Source organism: Rattus norvegicus, chromosome 7, assembly GCF_036323735.1.
Source record: "Rattus norvegicus strain BN/NHsdMcwi chromosome 7, GRCr8, whole genome shotgun sequence".
Lineage (NCBI taxonomy): Eukaryota > Metazoa > Chordata > Mammalia > Rodentia > Muridae > Rattus > Rattus norvegicus.
Window position 1 is genome coordinate 74,850,488 of NC_086025.1, and position 20,522 is coordinate 74,871,009.

Here is a 20,522-nt window from a genome sequence, read left to right on the forward strand (position 1 = left end):
CGAGTCTGGATTTATTCAATAATCAAGTCATTTCCATATCTAAGAACTGGTAATATGCCTACTACAGTCTCCTGCCTTGTGTTGGTGTGACAACAGGATGTGATAGAGGTTTGAATTCAGTTAGAGGAAGCACTGCTATTTAAACATTGTAAAGTATTTGCATAAACACATCCCCGCAGGACTCGCAAGTGGTTTGATGGGTTTGAGCTGCTGGGGAGGGTAGAGAGTACCTAACATACATCCCAGGATCATGAAGACCCCCATGCCCAGAGCTCTTAGAATGTCTGAGTAGAAGAATAACTTGGACTGATGTGCCCTTTGGGAAAAATCTTTGTGGATAAAAATAGACTAATAAAGAAAAAAACTGGAGAAGGAACCAAATAAGCAAGTCTATTGTAAAATCCAAGGGTGTGTGTGTGGGGGAGGGGGGATGAAGCCTCAATAAGAAAAATAATAATAATTTTAAAAAAAGAATAAAAATGGAAAGAGAAGTGTAAAAGAGGTTTAAGAATTGGGCTATCAACTGGGTATCAACATTTAAAGATAGCTATGACCAAAATTCATTTTGTGTGTGTGTATGGTATATGTGTATGCTTAATATATTATGAAATTCCCAAAATACAGGTAATATCTTGAACATCCACAGGGTTTTTACTTGAGAACTCACATGTATTATTATCATGTTACCAGTGTATAAAGATGAAAAGCTGACCATGTAGGTCCTGACCATTTGTACACTCTACTCCCTAGAGTGTATGAGAATAGAAAGACTAAAGGTAGCACTAACAGATGGCAGGAGGATATTGTAACTATCTTTGTATTAATAACCTTGGCGGAATGTGTGAAATAGATGTTTTAGAAAGTATCACATGGAAGGCTGGTAAGAGAAGAGACAGATAGGAGAGGGAGAGGGAGATATACACCCTCACATACAAGCTAAAACCTTACAAACCATTCCAGGCCCAGGTAGGTTATTCTTGGTATTTAGGTAAAAACTAACGGTAGGCTTGGGTAAATACTTGCAGAAGGTAGTTTCTTATTAAGACCAAAGTGTCCAAACCTTACAAATTTTGAACTTTTAAGGGAGGTGGTAGGGCAGAACAATCTCTCCATGAACAAGGAAAGGTTATAGAAGTAACTGGCAATTTTGGGGAGAATTAAAATAGCCAATAATAGCCATTTCAAAGGGAATGTGAGCTAGGAAAGTTGGCGATATCAACTGAAGCCAAGCATGAACTTCCTTTGACCAGCAACTATTTATTTATAAGTTCCTAAAAGCTAGTATATTCTGGTAAAGCATTATTAGCTCTCTCTGCACTCATTTCTTGTCGTTTCTACAGAAAGCTGATTTCAATATTTCTTAATAACCTTATTTTCAAAACATCTTGATGAGCATTTACACACACATAACCTATTTTGAATGCATGTGTATTTTATATTGCTTAAATTTCACCTGCAAGAGTTATTTGGGGAATAGAACTTATACCCGAAAGAATAAGTAAAATGTAATCTTCTCAAATATTGGCATGTTCCCCATATCTGAGCAAAAGGCAACACAAGGAAAACTGCTCTGAAAACTCGATATAATGTGGGTCAGCCTATGAATTAAGTAAAACACATTGGCTAGCTTTGCACCAGAAATGCCCAGGGTACAAAGAGTAAAGTGGGGACATCCATGCTAAGGGACCACTTCAACATGGGCCACATGCTTTGCCTTAACAGTGATTTAAAATGACTGAGTGGAAGGGGTGTAACAGAATTCTAGCTTACATAGAGTTATCTTACCATGAAAAATGGCTATGGTAATTTGACATTATTTCTGTTGATAGCTAGGACTGCTGTTTCAAAGGGAAAGAGAAAAACCATGAAGTTTATGGGTGTGATGTTATTTTGCTAGACAATATGGGAAGAAAGATGACCCCAAGCTCAGATCTTCCCTCTGTATGTGTGAGCAGGGTGAGGAAGGACTGAGTCAGGGAGTCAGGAACTCACATGCACTGAGAAGGAAGGAGTAAAGAACACTAGAGAAGACTGAAGAGTAAGGGGAAACCTTGGGCTTTGGGAGGGCAAGTGCATGCCGCTAGGAGTTTAGAACTATTTGTGAATCATTTTATATAGCTGTGACTCAAATAGGCCTTTCTGTTGGTTTGTTTCCTGAGCTTTCTTCATGTTTTGTTTTTGGTCAAAATGTAATCTACATTTTCAAGTACGAATGTCTCCGTCCTTTAGGGAGAGAATATTTTTGGATTTGAAGTGAGGAAAAACTGTAGATCTTACAATTCAATATTAAGCACAGTAAAATAGAATAATATAAGAATCTACAAAGTGCTAAGCACTCCTTGTTACTAGAGCACTATGGTGACATGTTGCAAAGCGTTCCCTCTGAGAAGGGCTATCACGACCTTACAGCCCTCGCTCAGAAGTCCAGCTTAGGTGGAGTTACTCCTGTGCCGTGAAGAGTGTTGATAGCAGGAAAGGAACTGACATTTGAAAGTTAAAGCCTAGAAACAAGCTGAAAATGGACATGATCTCACTTGGCCACACAATATGGAAAGGGTTTTCATTGTCCTTCCTTCCTTCCCTCCCTCCTTCCTTCCCTCCCTCCTTCCTTCCTTCCTTCCTTCCTTCCTTTCTTTTTTTTTTCTTTCTTTCTCATTCTTCTTGGTAAAGAAGATGGTTTTCTTGCCATTCTCTTATTTTATTTTTTATTGGTTATTTTATTTATTTACATTTCAAATATCACCCTTCCCGGTTTCCCCTCCACAAAGCTCCTATCCCACAGCCCCTTTCCCCATTAGGCTGCTCTCCCACCCACCCACCCCCTCCCACCTCAGTGCCCTAACATTCCCCTATGCTGGGGCATCGAGCCTTCACAGGACCAAGGGCCTCTCCTCCCGATGATGTCCAGCAATGCCATCCTCTGAGACAATCGCAGCTGGAGCCATGGGTCAAACAAGTTGAACTTTGAATAATCTAATGCCAGCCAGAACCTGCAGAATCTTTCTATGCAAGATGAGGAAGCAGGAACTCATGATACATTCGTTGAAATGCTGATACTGGGAGTGTCCCAAGTTCAAGTCTGAATTTGTTTTATTTCCAACCACACAAAGTTTGTTTTGGAATCTAAAACTAATATAAAAGCAACAAAAACTGTAACAGCTCCCACTCTGCTGGTTTTCTTTAGTTCTGACCTGGTTCTCACTGTGGCAACACGTGTGTGTGTATACATAAGAAATTCCACTAGGACTAGTAAGGACTAGGGACTAGCAGAGAAACAAAATCGAGTATTTGTCCTTAAACATCGTGGAAATTTTAGTTTGAAGCAATCTTGACAATTTCTAAAGTAGTTCATATTATGTCTGCAAGTAACAATTATGTATTCCTATTATTTGAGATATTTTGAGATAATTTGACATTGTTATAATACTTTCATTTGTTATAATACAAGGTATTAGATGTGCATTATACAGTATATAAAGTATTATAACCATTTTAATTTCAGCTTTTTCAAATTCAGTAAAAATTGTAGTCTCACATATTCATTTGGCTTTAATACACATTAAGGAAAAAATGGGTCACAGGCAGAACTGATACTGTGTTTGTTTGTTTGTTTGTTTTAGTGACATTTTTTGCTTTATGACATTTTATTCAACTAGGAAGGAAACACGTCCCACATTTTAAATTAAGTGATTCCATGAGATTTTTCTCTGTTGAATATTTACTTCCATGGAACTTCTTATTTCCTGTTCATTTATTAGCATAAACGTAAACAGGGTTACCCAGTAAGACTTTCAGCAAAAATCAAACCCTGCTCACGAAGCTCCACAAACTGCGTGCCACTTTCCTGGTATGTGCCGTCTTTGTGGGTCCTAAGGTCACAGATAGCATCTGTTTCTGCAGGATTTGTTCACCTCAGAACGAGGAAGGCTGAAGGAACCTGGCTGGAATCAACCACACGAGACCTTCAACAACATCTTGAATTCTAACTCTGTTTACCAACCAAATGTGCTGTGATTTTTTTTTTCCAAAAGAGTGGAGAGTATTCAGGGAAATAGAGTACTTCCGGGGCAGGCATGAGGCCCTGGGCTCAGGCCTAGCACTTTAACAAAGACTGCACAATCCTGCCTTCCCGGCACTGTGGTAGAAGAGCTGGCACATAAGGGTTTCAAGTCATCCTCAGTTAAATAGAGTTGGCGGCCACTCTAAGCTGGTGATTTTTTTAAGCCAGATTTTAAATTTAATTCAAATTAATTCAATATTTTCCCCTAAAGTATTACTTACATTGTGATGTGTTGTACTTTATCTAAGGTTAGTATTTTTACCTGTAACATGTAACTTTTAATTTGTAATAATTTTATCAATGAAATTCAGATATTTTTGCTTAAAAATGTAAATTGAATTCCAAGTGTCAATATACCTGATTATGTATTGTCATAATGCTTCTAAAATATTCTGAGTGTCTTTTGTCAAAATCTTCACATAGTAACCTCATAAAAAGAGTACTAGAAGCCATTTTTATAAAATCATTTAATATTGATAACATTCCAGAGCAGTTTGCCTTTGAACTTATAATACATTATCATTTAATAGTAAAACAATGGCAGGTTGATTTATTGAGGGCTTACTCAAGGAGAGTAATCACAACATGGTCATCTTTGCCTTGCCATAGCATCTCCCCTTCAAAGTGCACCAGTCCGTGTTTCCTGGCACGCATGAGGATGCCCACCACTTTATCTGAAATTCGAACATATCTATCAAAGAGTTCTCCGAAAGTAACCTGGATCTTGCCATCTCGTCTATGGCGAGCCATTGTGCGGATAACAAAGCACAATTCCATAATTTCCCGATAGATGTGCTCCTCGGCTCTCTTGGCCCTTTCAGCTGTCTTGCTTCCCTCTTTTGGGCGGCCATATCCCTCGTCTCCCTTGTGGAGTCGAGTGGACATGGCTAGGTCATAGTCAAATTCATCACTGAAGGGGTTGAGCTTCTGTGACTGTATGTGTTCATCGGCCCACTGCTGCCACCTGCCTTTCAAGTTGTCCACTTGGCTGTATTTCCGATGGGCCTTACAGTTGAGTGTCTCTGAGTATCTGTTTGCCCTAGAAGAGAGAAGTGGAAAAGCAAGGTGAATATGTGGACAGCAAGTACTGTGGACCCTGTGTACTTCCCATGTGTAGTTTCTGTTGTGATAAAACATGTCACTACGTTTTCTGTCAATGACAATGAGTTAACCACTAATTAACCTCAAGCTTAAAATACAAACCACAAAAACCTTCCTTACATTGAGTATGAGAGTACTTGTAAAATGTCGCATATCATGAGCATTCCTAAACTGGAATCAGTTTTTAGAGCACTTCTGAGACTAGCTATTTCCCAAGCATGCATTTCGGTACTACTATACAGATTGGAGCAGTTCTACATAGACGTCTGTGTTTGTTTTTTACGAAAGCCTATTTACACTGGAGTCCATGAAGAGCACACATTTTTAAAGCATCGTGTTGCACAGATAGAAAATCAAAAACACTTATTAAACACTGTATGCTGCCATTCTTCTAAACACTTCATTACTATTCTCCACAATCATCTTTAAGATGGATAATATTTCAGCAGTTTGGGTGAAGAAACTGAAGCCAGAAAGATTAAGGAGCATCCTAAAGACACTAAACTATTAAGCCTAAGCCATAGGCTAAGACTGGACGTTGAAGCCATATTACGCTGTCAGGATGGAACTCTAAGAAATTCTGCTTGACTCTATAGCAGAGGAAGGGGTCATATTCACAAACACCCACCTTCATCTCCAGAGCACTAAGTAGCCTCATGCCTGGAAGCACTGGACTTGAAGATGTGACAAGAAGTTCTTGCACTATCTCTGGGTGGCATGACAGGACCCTATGGGTACTCATGAGTCACTGTTCTAAGCCCGAGAGTGGGCCAGCCTTATCTGTCAAGGTACAAACTTCTAAATTCTTGGTGACAAATGGGCTCAGGTGACAAAGGAGTCAGTGAATCACACAGCAACTGCTTAACTGCATCTAAAGCATTTCAGTCCTCTATCCCTGGGGTCATGAGCTCCGTCCCGTCAGGATAGCCCGACTTTGTGAGACTCATTATGTCATTACAGTGCCAGGGTGCAAGTGTTTGCTGTGAGGAAGACACACCCATGCAGCCCATCAAGAACAAACACCAAACCTATGTACGGTTTAAATGCACCCTTGCAATAGTCATTTTCAAGGAACTAACATCCACTAGATGGCGAAATTTCACTAATTCCCATGTTTGTTTCAGAAAAGTCCTCTCTCTGTTAGGTTAGAATGGGGAGGGAAGCTTTTTCAGAGCCAGAGGGAGATAAACACGCAGCAAGATTAACTGGGGGAGACCAGTTATGGACAGAACTATATACAGTGCGAGTTTATTGCAATGTCTTAAGCTTGAAGGGTCTCTAGGAAGTGTCCTTCACCTGAATCGCAGCTTCAGTGGGTCCAAGGGTCCAACATGTTTGGGATGGGTATGAAGGGAGATGGTTGTGATGTCCCCACAGTCTGTCAGTTGTCTTTGTGGCTGAAGAACCCAAGCTACCCATCCTACTATGCACAAAAATGCTGGCCGTTGGCACTGCCCAGGGACTGTCACTAATTTGATTAATCGGTGTATGGGGGGGTGTCACGGGCCAAAATGACTATCTAAATTGCAGTGCTGTCATTGCTGATCAGCAACTATAACCTTTGTTCTCCTTTCTAAGGAACTTGAGACCCAGGCCTCTGTTAGAAATTGGTAACTATTCCAAAGTCCAAGGAAAGCATTCTTTTTACTAGAATGGAGAAAGGGAGTGGGTGTGATTGTCAAGTTAGGTCAGAGAGATGGTTAAGAGTTCTCGCTCCCAGTGGAAGGGGAAGCCCTGGGTCCTGCTAAGACTGAACCCCCAGTGAACTAGATTGTTGGGGGGAGAACGGCAAGGGGGAGGATGGGGAGAGGAACACCCATAAAGAAGGGGATGGGGGAGGGGGATGTTTGCCTGGAAACCGGGAAAGGGAATAACACTCGAAATGTATATAAGAAATACTCAAGTTAATAAAAAAAAAAAAAAAAAGAGTTCTCGCTCTGCAAACATGAGGACCTGAGTTTGAATCACCACACCTCACATAAAAATACATTCTAGGTATGGCCAACATTCATAGGAGCCCAGCACTGAAAAGCCAACAGACTAATTCCTGGATGCTCACCGGTCCCATAGCTGAGCCAAAATAGCGAGCCTTAGGTTCAGTAAGATACCTGGTCTTGTACATGAGTGGTGAGTGACAAAGAAAGATAGCTGGCATCCTTCTGTGCACACATGCATGTACAGATGCATACACACACTCATGTGTGCAAACACAGAAAAGCAAAAGGCCACGTATTTCCCCCCTTTGGTTTAAAGCCCATCACTTATACTAAAATCCTGCACTTTGGAGGTTACCGAGATCAATCAAACTGACACCTTGCTTTATGCTGAGGGAATTCGAGAAGCATGGGGATTACAAAACAATCTCTGGTTCAACCTTTCCAGATGTCTTGCTTACTGATCACGTGACTTTGGTGTGTCTTAGTGTCTGGGTGTCTCATTTCTAAGCTTGGTGCATGTTTTCCACCACACCAAGAGGGTGGTCCATGTGCGAGTCTAATTCAGGAAGCCCGAGCAGGGTACTGACAGCAGTTCCCACTTACAGGTAAAACAGAAATGGCATGGACCAGAAGGGACAGCTGAAGTTAGCTGTGTCCTTTCAGGCCAGAGATGTGCTCCCTACCCTAAAGGACCCACTGTAACTGGCAGTTCATCCTCTGCCCTCTGTACTTTGGGTACTGACTGGAACTCCTCGGTGATTAAGGAGTGGAAGGATGCATTCACTTACTGGGAGTGCAAGGGGCGTTTAATCCTGGCAGCAGCCACCTGCGCTACATCTTGCTCAGGCCTCTCCTCCATGTCCCCTCCGTAGCCACTGTCCTCTGTGTCTATGCTGTCACTCTTCCACTTGGGCTCCTCCTGTTCCATCACTTTCCAGCCTTTGGTCAGCTCAGATACCAAGTTGGTGCATTTTCTTCTCCGCGTTGGCGAGTCGTGACTGAGGAGGATTCTGTCAATGTCATTGTCTGGCTGGACCGCTTCAGACACGCCGCCATCATGCTCGTACCTGTGGCTCAGGTAGTTCACATCTCCTCCTCTCTCATACGCCTTACTGACAACCGTTCTGGTCACCTCTTTCCTTTTGATATGGGAGACCTCCGTGGCTTCCTCAGAGCCTCGTCCCTCTCTGTCTCCATCTGGCTTTGGAGACGGAGGTTTGGGGGCATGCTGGCGAGGACCCGGTTCTTTAGGAGTGTGAGGTAGGTCTTGAGTTGCTCCTGGCAGCCAGCCTGCAGGCTCCTGGGCCTGTCTGGTACTGTTCTCATTCGCCCACTGCTGCCATCCTCGGGCCAAGTTGATCACCAGGGTTGCTCTGCGGACCTTCTGGAGGGCACTCTTGGCCGGCCCCGCCTCCCTTTCAGTTTCTCCAGGAGCCATGCTACCTGTTTCTTCTCTGCGGACAGCCTAGGCACTGGCTAAAGAGGGAATGTGGTTGAGAGAGTTGCCTGGGATTTAAATAGAAGCAGGGTGTGAGTGGGAAGGAGCGCCTGTGACGGTGGAAACTATGCAAGGCATTTCTTGCCAAGATGTGGTGCTATGGCTCTGACGGTGTTCTGTTTTTAAACCCTGACAGGTCCCATTTCATCACCGCGGAGGGACATCTCTGGTGGCAAAGGACACTGATATGTTCCCTCCTTTCTTCTCCAAGTGCCAGGGTGGAAAGTACTAGATTGAATCATGTGCTTAGCTTTATGTTTTCCTTGACCTTAAAATGTGATCCAACCATTTATAGGAGTAGACAGTTAGTGCACAAATTGTCCTAGACTGTTCCAGGCTTGCTCTCACTTAAACCTCTGTAACCCTCAATACAGCTGTTATTTGGTTCCCTTTAATAGCTGAGTGAAAAGATATCTTACTTCTTCCCAATAATATATGAGATTTTCAAGGCTGGAGCTTCTGTTAATCTATAACCATTAGAAACAAATTGTAGGGGGTTGGGGATTTAGCTCAGTGGTTAGAGCGCTGGTCTAGCAAGCGCAAGGCCCTGGGTTCGGTCCCCAGCTCCGGAAAAAAAAATTAAAAAAACAAACAAAAAAACAAAACAAAACAAAACAGAAACAAATTGTAGAAGGCTGTCTGCTTAGATCTTCATTTTCCAGATGGAAACATTGATGCCCAGAGGAAGAATAAGGTCCAAATGTTGAAAGGTTAATTATTGTTGAAATCCTATTAGCATGTAATATATATGAATATTAAGACACTAAACTGTTCTAATGACATAAAAATTGAATTTTATTTTTATGTATTTTAGAAATTATGGCTAAAATAATCATTGAAATGGTTGAATCCATATAATGACAAAATAATGACTTATCTGAAGCATGCAGTTTATTTTATTTTAGCCCGGAACTTGCTATGTAGAACAAGTTTTGTTTAAACTCCCAGAATTCCACCTGGTTCTTTCTGCCCACTGTGCTAGATAGACTTAAAGGCATGTACCACCAGTCAGGCTCCCGCCTCGCTGTCTTGTTTTTAATGATTAACTCTGAGTTCATTTTTAAATGATTTCTTTTATCTTTGATGTTGTAATTTAATCACATCATTAGTCTTCTCTCCCTACAAACCTCCCATATATCTCTTCATGCTCTCCTTCAAGTTTATGGCTTCTTTTCTCATCAGTTGGTGTGTGTGTGTGTGTGTGTGTGTGTGTGTGTGTGTGTGTGTGTGCTAAATAAATACGTACAACCTGCTAGTCTATGTAAGACTCTGATCCTATACAAAACACTACAGGCAACTAAGGAATGCTGCCAGCAGGAGAAATAGTCTTCCCCGGGGACAAGCTCATCAATCAGTTGTCCAGTACCAAATGGTCAGGCCTGAAAACAGACATTCCTCTTTGTTTTTAATAATAAAATCTTTGGTAGCAGGCAATGATATTTGTTTGAACCTTCAGAACATCAAGTAAATAAATATTTTTAAGAGAACTGAAAGGATAAGTCATGTGGACAGAGAAACAGCACCTGTTCAGTGTATTATACCAGATTAAAACGTGCAGGACTAAGCATTGAATAATTCCTTAAGAACAAATAGACCTTTCTTTTTTCCTTTGCCACTGCTTTAGGCTTTAAACTCTGTCCATTTCTCCAAGGGTGACACACTATATGTTGGAAAAACTGTTGCCTTGTGAACAGTATGAAAAATATAAAAGTTAATTTCTTCTGATAGACACATTCAGTTTAAAAAAAAAAGTATGGTGTCAGTTTTTCATCGTGTCAGTAATTCACGCCCCAGGAGTGAAACAACTTGGAACATGTTATAAAACTCTATCTAGAAATCTGTCCGGTGTGTTCTCTGAGTTCAGCAGCATGTGATGGCATCAACATACCGAGTCCGGATCCCTCTCGGTTAAGTGGGAAATGGGATCACAAGAGCCAGGGACTAACAATAAATTAAATCTCAGCTTTAATTTCTGGCCTTCCTTCCTGCACATTAAACACTGTTGAATGCTAGTTGGATTCCGTTCATCCCCTGGGTCATGGTTAGAATAGGTTTCTCTGATAGTCTCAGAAGCTCAGCCCAGGATCAGGTCGATTTCCTCATTCTACCTTCCAACTCAGCGTTGTTTAGGTTCCATCCCGATAGAGAAGAAATACAGACGGACGACGTTACCGGGGTTTCATAAATTAGCACGCATTGCATTCAGCTGCCTGAGGCTTGAGGCTGTCAGCAGATGGTGTTTTGGGGGCAGGGAGTAGCTTCTAAAAGGTTTGTCTGTTCCTTTGACGTCTGGCTTTGATGGTAACTGCAGCCCTTCAGGCAGTCCACTTCGGACATTCCTACCCTTAAGTAAGGTCTGCATACAACCAGTCTTTTGATTGCTGTAAAAATGTTAGCTTCATGTTCTCAATCAAGGTCCAAGGTCTTAGGAATTGTATATTCTCCCATTAATTTATGGTACAAAGAAGTGAAAATAATAAGAAATGACAATGATTTGCATCAATACTAGTTCCCAGGGAAAGGCGTGTGAATTAAGATTTGAAACTGTTGGAGATAGAGGCCAGAAGTAATGACCACTTGAGAAACTTGCCATAGGAGGAAACTCCAAATGTCTCAGTGCTTTAGATCACTTGCTGCTCTTGCAGAGAGCCTCGTTGCTAGCACACATATAGCAGATTACAACTATCTGTCTCTTCAGTTCCAGAACATTCAGTGCCTTCCGGCCTCCACAGTCTCTAAACCTGCATGTGGTAAATAGAATTAAATGCAGGCAAAAAACTTAAACAGATAAAAAAAATCAATATTAATTTTCTATATGATCACATGAATGGTAGCAGAAAAGGCAGAGAGATATTTACACATATTACCCTTTTGAACTGAGTGCAGCCAAATTCCAGTCAGCAGTATGAGGTCACTACACCAAAGATATTTTATAAACCTTCATCTGCCTTGCATATATAAAATGATTTTTAAAATGCATTATATTTATTCAATTGGTAGGTTCATAGCAAACTATAGGCTATGTTCAGACAGTAAGATGGTAAGGATAATAGAGAAAAATAGCATATCAATCACCTTATATAGTTTATTTTTTGATACAGCAGATAAAATTTATTTTAAAAGTCCCTAGAGCAATTCTATTGACTATACTCACAACCTAACACATTAAACATGAGCGTTATTCATCCTCCATACCTGCTACTGGATAATTTTAGCCAGCACTTTCTTACTTTTCCTCCGTCCTTCCCCTGCTGAGTATTGTCATTTTCAGTTTGACTTTTTTTTTTTTAATCCCATGTGTCATTCAGATTAGGGACTATATATTTCAGTGCATTATGTTCAGCTAAGTATGTCTTCTGTATCCATCTATGCTGGATCAAATGACAGGGTCTCGCTGTTTTTAAGGTTCACTAAATGGGGAAGACAGTAAAGTTCTTTTTTGTATCTTGGCTCTTGTGAATAATATTGCAACGAGTATGAGAGTTCAGATATCTTTTCCAAAAAAGATTAATTATTTTTGTGTTATAAAAATGTATGTATGTATGTCTGTGTGAGGGTGATGGAACCCTGGAACTGGAGTTACAGCAGTCGTGAGCTATCACATGGTGCTGGGTTGAACCAGGGTCCTTAGAAAAATCAGTCAGTGGTCTTATCCACTGAGCCCAGACCCCAGATATCTTTTTAAAGGAGTTTTTTCTTATTTTTGAGAACTACATAGACTATATCTTATCATATTATTCTCTGCCAATTCTTCCTAGATCTTCTCGAACCTCCCTAACCACCCAACTTCAAGTTCTCTCCCTTTCAAAACCAAAAGACCCTAAGTTCCAGTTTGTATTGGCTGACTACTCATGGGCCTGGAACCTAGCTTAGAGTATGACCAAGTATCACTCTATTGAAGAGAACTGAGTTTTCCCGACCCAGCAACAGTCTGATGGCAGAGACTGCTTGGCTTGAGGTGGACTTTCATGTTCACCGCGTTCCTCTTCCATGCTGGGAACTTGTCTGGCTTGGCTTGGGCAGGTCTATGTAGCGCATATATCATAGTCCTTGTGAGTTCACAAATGTATCTGCCCTGTCGTGGCTGGAAAATGGCTTCCTCAAGATCATCAAGAGCCTCTGGTTCTTATAGTCTTTCAAGCCCATCTTCTGCATAGATCCCTGAGCCTTTAGGGAAAAATGTTACAGGTATTCCACTTAGGGATGAGTATTTCAAAGTCTCTTTTTCTTAAGAATTCAGATATTATACTAAGATTTTTATCTGCCTTGGGTATATATCCAGTATTTCTAGGTCATAGAGTAGTGCTATTTTTTATTTTTATCTTTGGGGCTTCCAGAATGTTCTCCATAGTGGTGGCATTGATACATTAATTACATTCAGGAAGCAAACACAAAAACATCTGTTATGCTAATTTAACATAAAAATCAGAGCTTGGGAGGGTAGTCTTGTAATCATGACTCAAATTTGCTTGTCTTTAACTAACAGTTGCTCAATAGTTCTGTTTGTAACACTAAGTTGGTTCGGCTCATCTCCAGTTAAGTCCATGCTTCTTTAATTCAGATGAGTATCTGAATTCTGTGGAATAGACTACTCCAACTCCACATACCACCATATCACTGCCTAAAGCCTTTGCTCCTTGAGCCTCACAGTGTAACACTTCGAATATGGTATGTTCTTTTTGCCCATGTGCAACAGCTGAATGTGACTAGAGAAATACTCAGTAAAGTATTAGAATATCTTTCAAATGTTGATCACCAATCTCATATACTGCCCAGCTATCTTCTGTATTCCTATTGTTTTTCCTTTATTTTTCTGGATCTCAATGGCTATTCTGTGTCCCTAAACTTGTATTATTTCTTCTCCTATGCTGAGTTCCAACTATGAGGCTTGCTGTCCATTTCATTTAGACACTAGCACATCCCAGGATGCCTACTCTTAGGCTGTTTACTCATCTGCACTCACTTGCATAGCCATGCCTTCACTGCAGATATTGATGGGTAGGCATGCACCAAGGAAGAGGAGCCCCTCTAGTTCTTCACCCTTGTCTCCATGAAGACACAAAAGTGGTCTTTTTTCTACCTTTCTTCTCAGTTATTCTTCCTAGTGTCAAGATTATACACACAAATCAACATGTTTTCTTTTAAAAATATGCTGTATTTCTTTGCAATCATATACAAGTAAGATACATATTGATCAGATTGTATTTATATATTTAGGAATCTCTCTCTCTCTCTCTCTCTCTGTGTGTGTGTGTGTGTGTGTGTGTGTGTGTGTGTGAAGGGTTTTTTGGGAATGCTTAGAGGGAAGAAAAGGAAACTACAAGAAATTAAAATGCTGTTAATTGCATTTTAATTTTAAAAATTAAAATAATATTCTTTTTATTAGTTTCTTTTTATATTATATTCTCATTAATGTTTAATTTTTCATAATATGTATCGTGATTATATTTACCCCTCCCTTCTCCCCCCAACTTGTCTAAGACCCAAATTTTTCTTCCTTCCTCCTGCCTCTGCTTCTGGACTTCATGTTCTTCCTTTGTTTGCTCGGTTTTGTTTTTTTTAAAGACACTTGTGGATTGGATTGCTGTCTACATGCAGGTGAGGGCAGGCACAAGATAACGTGAGAGCCTGTGATTGGGCAGTGGAAAAGGAAGGCAGGCTGAAAATTTTAGAGACAGTTCAGAGAGACAGAGGAAGGGAAGGAGAGGAGGAGGCAACCTATAGGTGAGGAAGAAGAACCAGAACCACACTGTCCTGGGAGCCACAAGTACTGGGGATTTCTTAGATAGATGATTAAATAATTAGTAAGGTGTGTTTGCCACATCAGGTGCGTAGCTTGTGTTTATATCAATTGAATTTCCAGTTCATTGTGTGGGCGTTTTGTGGGTTAAGAATTTACTAGTATGAATCTGACATAATTTACAAGCCTCTAGAGTTTTGATTTGACTAGTTTATGGGAATTTGTGACAGCTAACCACAGGTGACAGATGACTGGGAATGTGAGCAGAATCCACAGCAAAAGAACCCCCGCCCCCGGGAGTGAGAGTCACTGCAGGGGGTTAGCCTTAGAGGTGCAAGACCGGGGTCAGAAAGTAACTGGTGTTAGCATGGGACGGTTGGTGCCTTTTTTATATTTCATGCAACAGACACTGTCTTGAAGCAGTCACCCCCGGGCTTACAGTTTTCCCACCGGGTCTGCAATATGCCCTGAGCTCTAGACGAGATATTACATTGTAGATGTATCAACTGGGGACATGTGTACCACGTGAAGTTTGTCCTCTGAATTTTGACTGTGTCTTTCTGTAGTAGCTTCTATCTGCCTAGGGTTTGGGGAGTAAGCATAAGTGTTTACACTGTAGTTAGACATTGCTGGCTTAGAAAAATGACAATAGTAGGCTTTCTTCTGGGTTCCACAGCCCCACCAGTCAGAGGCAGCTGGCTAAGTTTACAGTATCAGGCATGGATTTCTCCAGTTGTGTGAGACTTCAGACCAATTAGACAGTTGTTGGCTACCCCCAGCATGTAAGTTCCACACTTTCACCATGTGGAAAATCTTGCCATTATGGTCATTATTGGGGTTCGTGGTTATTATAGTCAGGGCTGCAGGTTCCTTTTCTATGTGAGCAGCTTGCATAGTTCCTTCTGTTATTACAATAGATAGCCTACCCTGCCTTTCTAAGAACAAAATGTCTTGATGTAATTAATATATAGACTACCTGACTCCAATCTCCACTATTTTCTCCTCAACCCAATCCAAACGGGTCTTAGCTTCACTACTTGCTAAAATTTCTCTTCCCTGTCACTAGTAATTCCTATGTTGGTAAATCACATAATGATCAGTTACTTGTTCTCAGTTTACTTGTCCTAGTAACACCGTCTGACACACTAAAGAACATGTTTCTCATTCAAATCCTTTACTGGGATCTTTTGGGATAGCACATTCCGTTGGTCTTTTTTGTTGTTCATTTTGTTTTGTTTTGTTTCTTATATCACTGGGTACTTCTTTGGGTTTTTTGTTTGTTTGTTTGTTATTGGTATATTATTAATACCAGAGTGAGCCGGGCCCAGGCTCAGTCTATACTTACCTCTCTGGTGATCTCAACTACTGTGACAGTTCCCAAATAAGTATCTTCAAGGTGATGTCTTTCATATTCTTCTAGTTTACAGAGCCAACAATTTGCTAGGAATGTACTGGCCAACTGTCTGATGACTCAAGCACCCTTAGTTTCAGCAATACTAAATGCTCAACTGTTGTTCTAATCTGAACTCTTCACAATATCCTCCTCTTTCCAGCTTAAAGTAAACTTTGGTCTAAAGCAGTTTGAAGGGATATTTTATTTTTCCCTCCATATACTTCACATCCAGTCCTCCTCATGCCAGTAGAGATGGCAAGCATTGGTAACATTCTGAGTAGCATTAAGTGATTTGCCACCTCCCTACACATACATCCCTACACACACCCATAAGTTACCATCAACTCTTGTGTAAATTATGACCCAGTCTCCTCCACTGGTCCCTCTGTGCCTACTCATATCCACAGTGTCCTCCTCTCCCAGATCCTTTATAAGCATAGATCAGATCACTTGGTTAAAAACCTCTTGAGTGTTTTATCTTACATGCCTAACAGTGGTCTGCCAAATCTTCCTCAAGACTCATACCCTAGTTCTCTTTGTTTTAGCCTTTGTAATCTCCACAAAGCTTAAGATGCAATATTTATATATCCAAAAGTTGATCAAAATTACAGTCTAAACGGGATATTTTCTTCAACAGGAATAGTTTCTTTTCTCTAAGTGAATGGTAATACCTTCACTTGTCTCTCTGAAGTGGAGATGGAAGTGTGCAGCTGTCTGGTACAGGTTAGTTTGATGCAGGAAAGGTATAGGTACAATCACACTCTTGTCTGATCTTTGTTTTTTTTGTTTTTTGGATTTTTATTTTTAGGAAAACTTTAACCAGTGAAATGGCATAGTCAGATCCATCTTTTGAAAAAAAATCACTATTTTAGAGGTATGGGGGTTACATGAAGATAGTATGTGAATATACAGTAGATCAGAAAACAACTAATAAATGCAGCAATGGTATAGGTAAGAATTGATCATAATCTACTCCAAGGATATGGTTAGGGTGGAAGGGACATGAGCACTTCAAGTGAAAATAATTAGCGTGACATAAAAGAGCCTTTTCCCAATTATAATTTAAACATTGTGGGGGAGGCCTTTGAGATATACAGTGATGTCTTGCTCAAGTTTCTCAGTAGATAATAGTTATTTATTTGCTAAGAAAAGTAATATAGGGCTGGAGAGATGGCTCAGTGGTTAAAAGGACTGACTGCTCTTCCAGAGGTCCTGAGTTCAATTCCCAGCAATCACATGGTGGCTCACAACCATCTGTAATGAGATCTGATGCCCTCTTCTGGTGTGTCTGAAGACAGCTACACTGTGCTCATATACATAAAATAAATCTTTTAAAAAAGAAAGATAATATAGGGAAGAGGTGTATCATCTTTGGGATTGGACAAAATATTAAATTATGATGTGGATAATTGACTTTGAATTACCTATAGGACATTCAGGGAAGATGGTTACTAGTATGGGAAGGTTGGTCAGGAAAAGGGTCTTGGGTATTACCTAAGTTTGTTGTTTAGCAAAATCTGTCACTCGAGTCTCAGAGCCAAGGAAACATTCCAAAGAATCTAACTGCAATGTGACTCCAGAATGAAAACTGCTGAAGTCTGGGTCCTAAGAAAATTTTGTCCTTTCTCTTTGCTTTCCTCCCCCACCCTCAAGGACAAGACTTCACAAGCTTGTGACGCCACTTTCTAAACAAGTTTCTTACGAAGATCTAAATATAGAGTTTCTTAGCCATGACTTTCAATTTGATCCTGTAAAATTTTCCTTTACTTACTAGCCAAGTGTATTAGAAAGGCATTCTGCACTCCTTAGTTTACTCCTTGTTCCCATCTCAAGTTTTCCAATAAAATTATTCTTTTCATCAAAAAGTCAACCCATTACAAAATCTAAAGAACATTTTAAGTCTCAATTTACTTTAGTCTTTTATAATATTTGATAATCAGGAACATATCCATATGCACACATGTGTACACACAGGTGCATTAACACATAAACATGTTTGTAAATGTGTGCTGAGAAAGAAAGAATAATGTCAGAAAAAAGTGACAGTTCTTTCGATATGGCTTTATATACTGCTTTTCTCTAATAGAATATGCAAAATGTTATCAGTAGAATTACAAAGACATTCTCTTGGGCTTTATACTTTCAGAAATATAGGACATGGATGATTAGCAGATCTATCATGTGGGTAATGACCACTGAAACCAGCCAAGCTATGTTAGAAGTCATCTAGAAGAAAGTCAAAAGGGATACTAAGAAATCCTGGAAATGCTGGATTACAGAAGGGTGGAAAAGAATGTTCTTGAAACAAAGCAGTTTATTCACTTGCTGCTCCCAGCCCCACTTCCCCACCCATAGCAAGTAGCAGGGAAGCAAGGCTGGAAATGGTCAGTGGATGGAGACCTCAGGCAGCCAAGTCAATGAGACAAGAGTAGACTCTTGGAAGACAGGCTTCAGTGAGACAGCTTTTTAATTGGAGTAGAACAAAGGTATTTAAAACTTTGTGGGATCAACTTTGGTGACTGTACATCCACAGCCAAGACCAGGATGCTGGGGATGCCTCATTTGCTTAAGAAGGAATTTCAGGTACTGCTGGAAATGACCTTATAAGGGGATAGGAAGTTTAACCAAGCTACTGGGCTATGTGATCTCCTCTGATGGGGCAAATGTGGAGACACTAGTCTACATGTGCTGAACAGACAGGCCCACGGCAAGGGGTAGTGATCCTACTTCTGCCAATGTCAGGATGAGATTTCCAGGATTTGTCCTTGAACCCACTCTTGCTCCAGGACCACTTCATACAGCTCCACAGCTCCCCCAAGCCCTCCTTGACTGGTGCAATCATTGTGTGACTTACTTGGTGCAGTGCATAAAGAGAGTTGGTGGCACAGATGGGGGGTTCTGAGAAAGGAGTGGTGGCAGGGTTTTACAAACAGATATATTCTGCACCATGCTTACAGGAGACAGTCGATCTATGTCAGGACCTAATAGGTGCCTGGGACAACTGGAGGCATTCAGTCCTCCACACTGCCCTCAACTCAGAAAAATGCATGTCATTCAATGGCAGATAATGTTTTCTGGAGAGTAGAATACTAAGGATGCTAAGAAAAATGTGGAAAAGTAGTACATTATGGAAATCAACAACAGTTCCTCCAAAACGTTCCAGTAAAATTTTGAAGCATGAGCTATCTGCCATAAATTTAAATATAAACATCTCTATAAAAAAGATGAATATGATGCCCTTCAACAGAGGAATAGATATAGAAAATGTGATACATCTACACAATGCAGTACTATTCAGCTATCAAAAACAATGACTTCATGAAATTCATAGGCAAATGGAATGAACTAGAAAATATCATCCTGAGTGAGGTTACTCAATCACAGAAAAACACACTTGGTATGAACTCATTGATAAGTGCATATTAGCCCAAAAGCTCGAATTACCCAAGATGCAATCCACAGACCAAAGGAAGCTCAAGAAGAAGGATGTCCAAAATGCAGATGCTCCCACTCCTTCTTAAAAGGGGAAAAATATTCATTGGAGGGGATATAAAAGCAAAATTTAGAGCAGAGACTCAATGAATGGCCATTCAGAGCCTGCCCCACATGTGGCCCATATATATACAGCCACCGAAACTACATAAGATTGATGAAGCTAAAAAATGCATGCTGAAAGGGACCGGATATAGATCTCTCCTGAGAGACACACCCAGAGCATGTCCCATACCTAGGTCAATGCTAGCAGCAAACCACTGAACTGAGAACAGGACCCCCTTGGGGGGAATTAGAGGAAGTATTGAAAGAGCTGAAGGAGCTTGCAACCCCATAAGAACAACAATGCCAACCAACCAGAGTTTCCAAGAACTAAACCACTACTGAAAGACTATACATGGACTGACCCATGGCTCCAACTGCATATGTAGCAGAGAATAGCCTTGTTGGGGCACCAGTGGAAGGGGAAGCCCTTGGTCCTGCCAAGGTTGGACCCTCAGTGCAGGGGAATATGGGGGAGAGTAAGGGAGATGTATGAGGGAATACCCATATGGGGGAGGGGATGGGGAATTATGGACAGGAAACCGGGAAAGGGAACAACATTTGAAATGTAAGTAAAGAAATATATCTAATAAAAATTAAAAAAAAGATGAGTATGAATGAAAAACCAAGATGAAACAACTTGGTCAAAGAAACATTTGAATAGAAAGAACATTCAATTATTGCATAGTAATAAATTTACTTGCATTGGCAAATAGAATACCATGCTTAAAAATAGAGTAACTCACACATAAAAATATGTTCAAGATGTTCATCTCAAATCAGTAAGAAAAGCTAGAATTTCAAAGAGTGTCCATGGTTTCATGCAGAAGTTGATTGTAGTTGTTCCAGATGGCTGACTTCTGTCTTAGTTAGGGTTTCACTGCTGTGAACAGACACCATGATCAAGGCAACTCCTATAAGGACAACATTTAATTGGGGATAGTTTTTAGTCCAGCTTCCAAAGTTCCCATAGTCTATAGCAGTCTTAAGAATATTAAAAGTCCAAAGTTCAAAGTCTCTTCTCAGATTCATCCAATCACTTAAGTGTGATCCTCACAGCTACACAGGAAAGCAGCTGGGCAAACACCAAACTCTGCATTGCCATGTCTGATGTCAAAGTGGTCTTCAGGTCTCTATCTCCTTCCAAAAAGGCCACACCTCCTAATAGTGCCACTCTCTGGGCCAAGCATATTTAAACCACCATAGCCAGGGTACGTAGGTTAGGAAAGAAGACTGGAGCCTTGGTCATTGGGTACTAA

At 40.6% G+C, this 20,522-nt stretch overlaps 1 protein-coding gene across 1 annotated transcript; it reads right to left on the bottom strand.

The window, feature by feature from the left end:
- Positions 1 to 4,520: 4,520 nt before the first annotated feature.
- Positions 4,521 to 8,589, bottom strand: Abra (actin-binding Rho activating protein). Its single transcript, NM_175844.3, is given in 2 exon segments — positions 4,521 to 5,099; positions 7,887 to 8,589. Coding segments are annotated over 2 exon segments (1,128 nt in total). The 5' UTR covers positions 8,537 to 8,589; the 3' UTR covers positions 4,521 to 4,621.
- Positions 8,590 to 20,522: the final 11,933 nt, after the last annotated feature.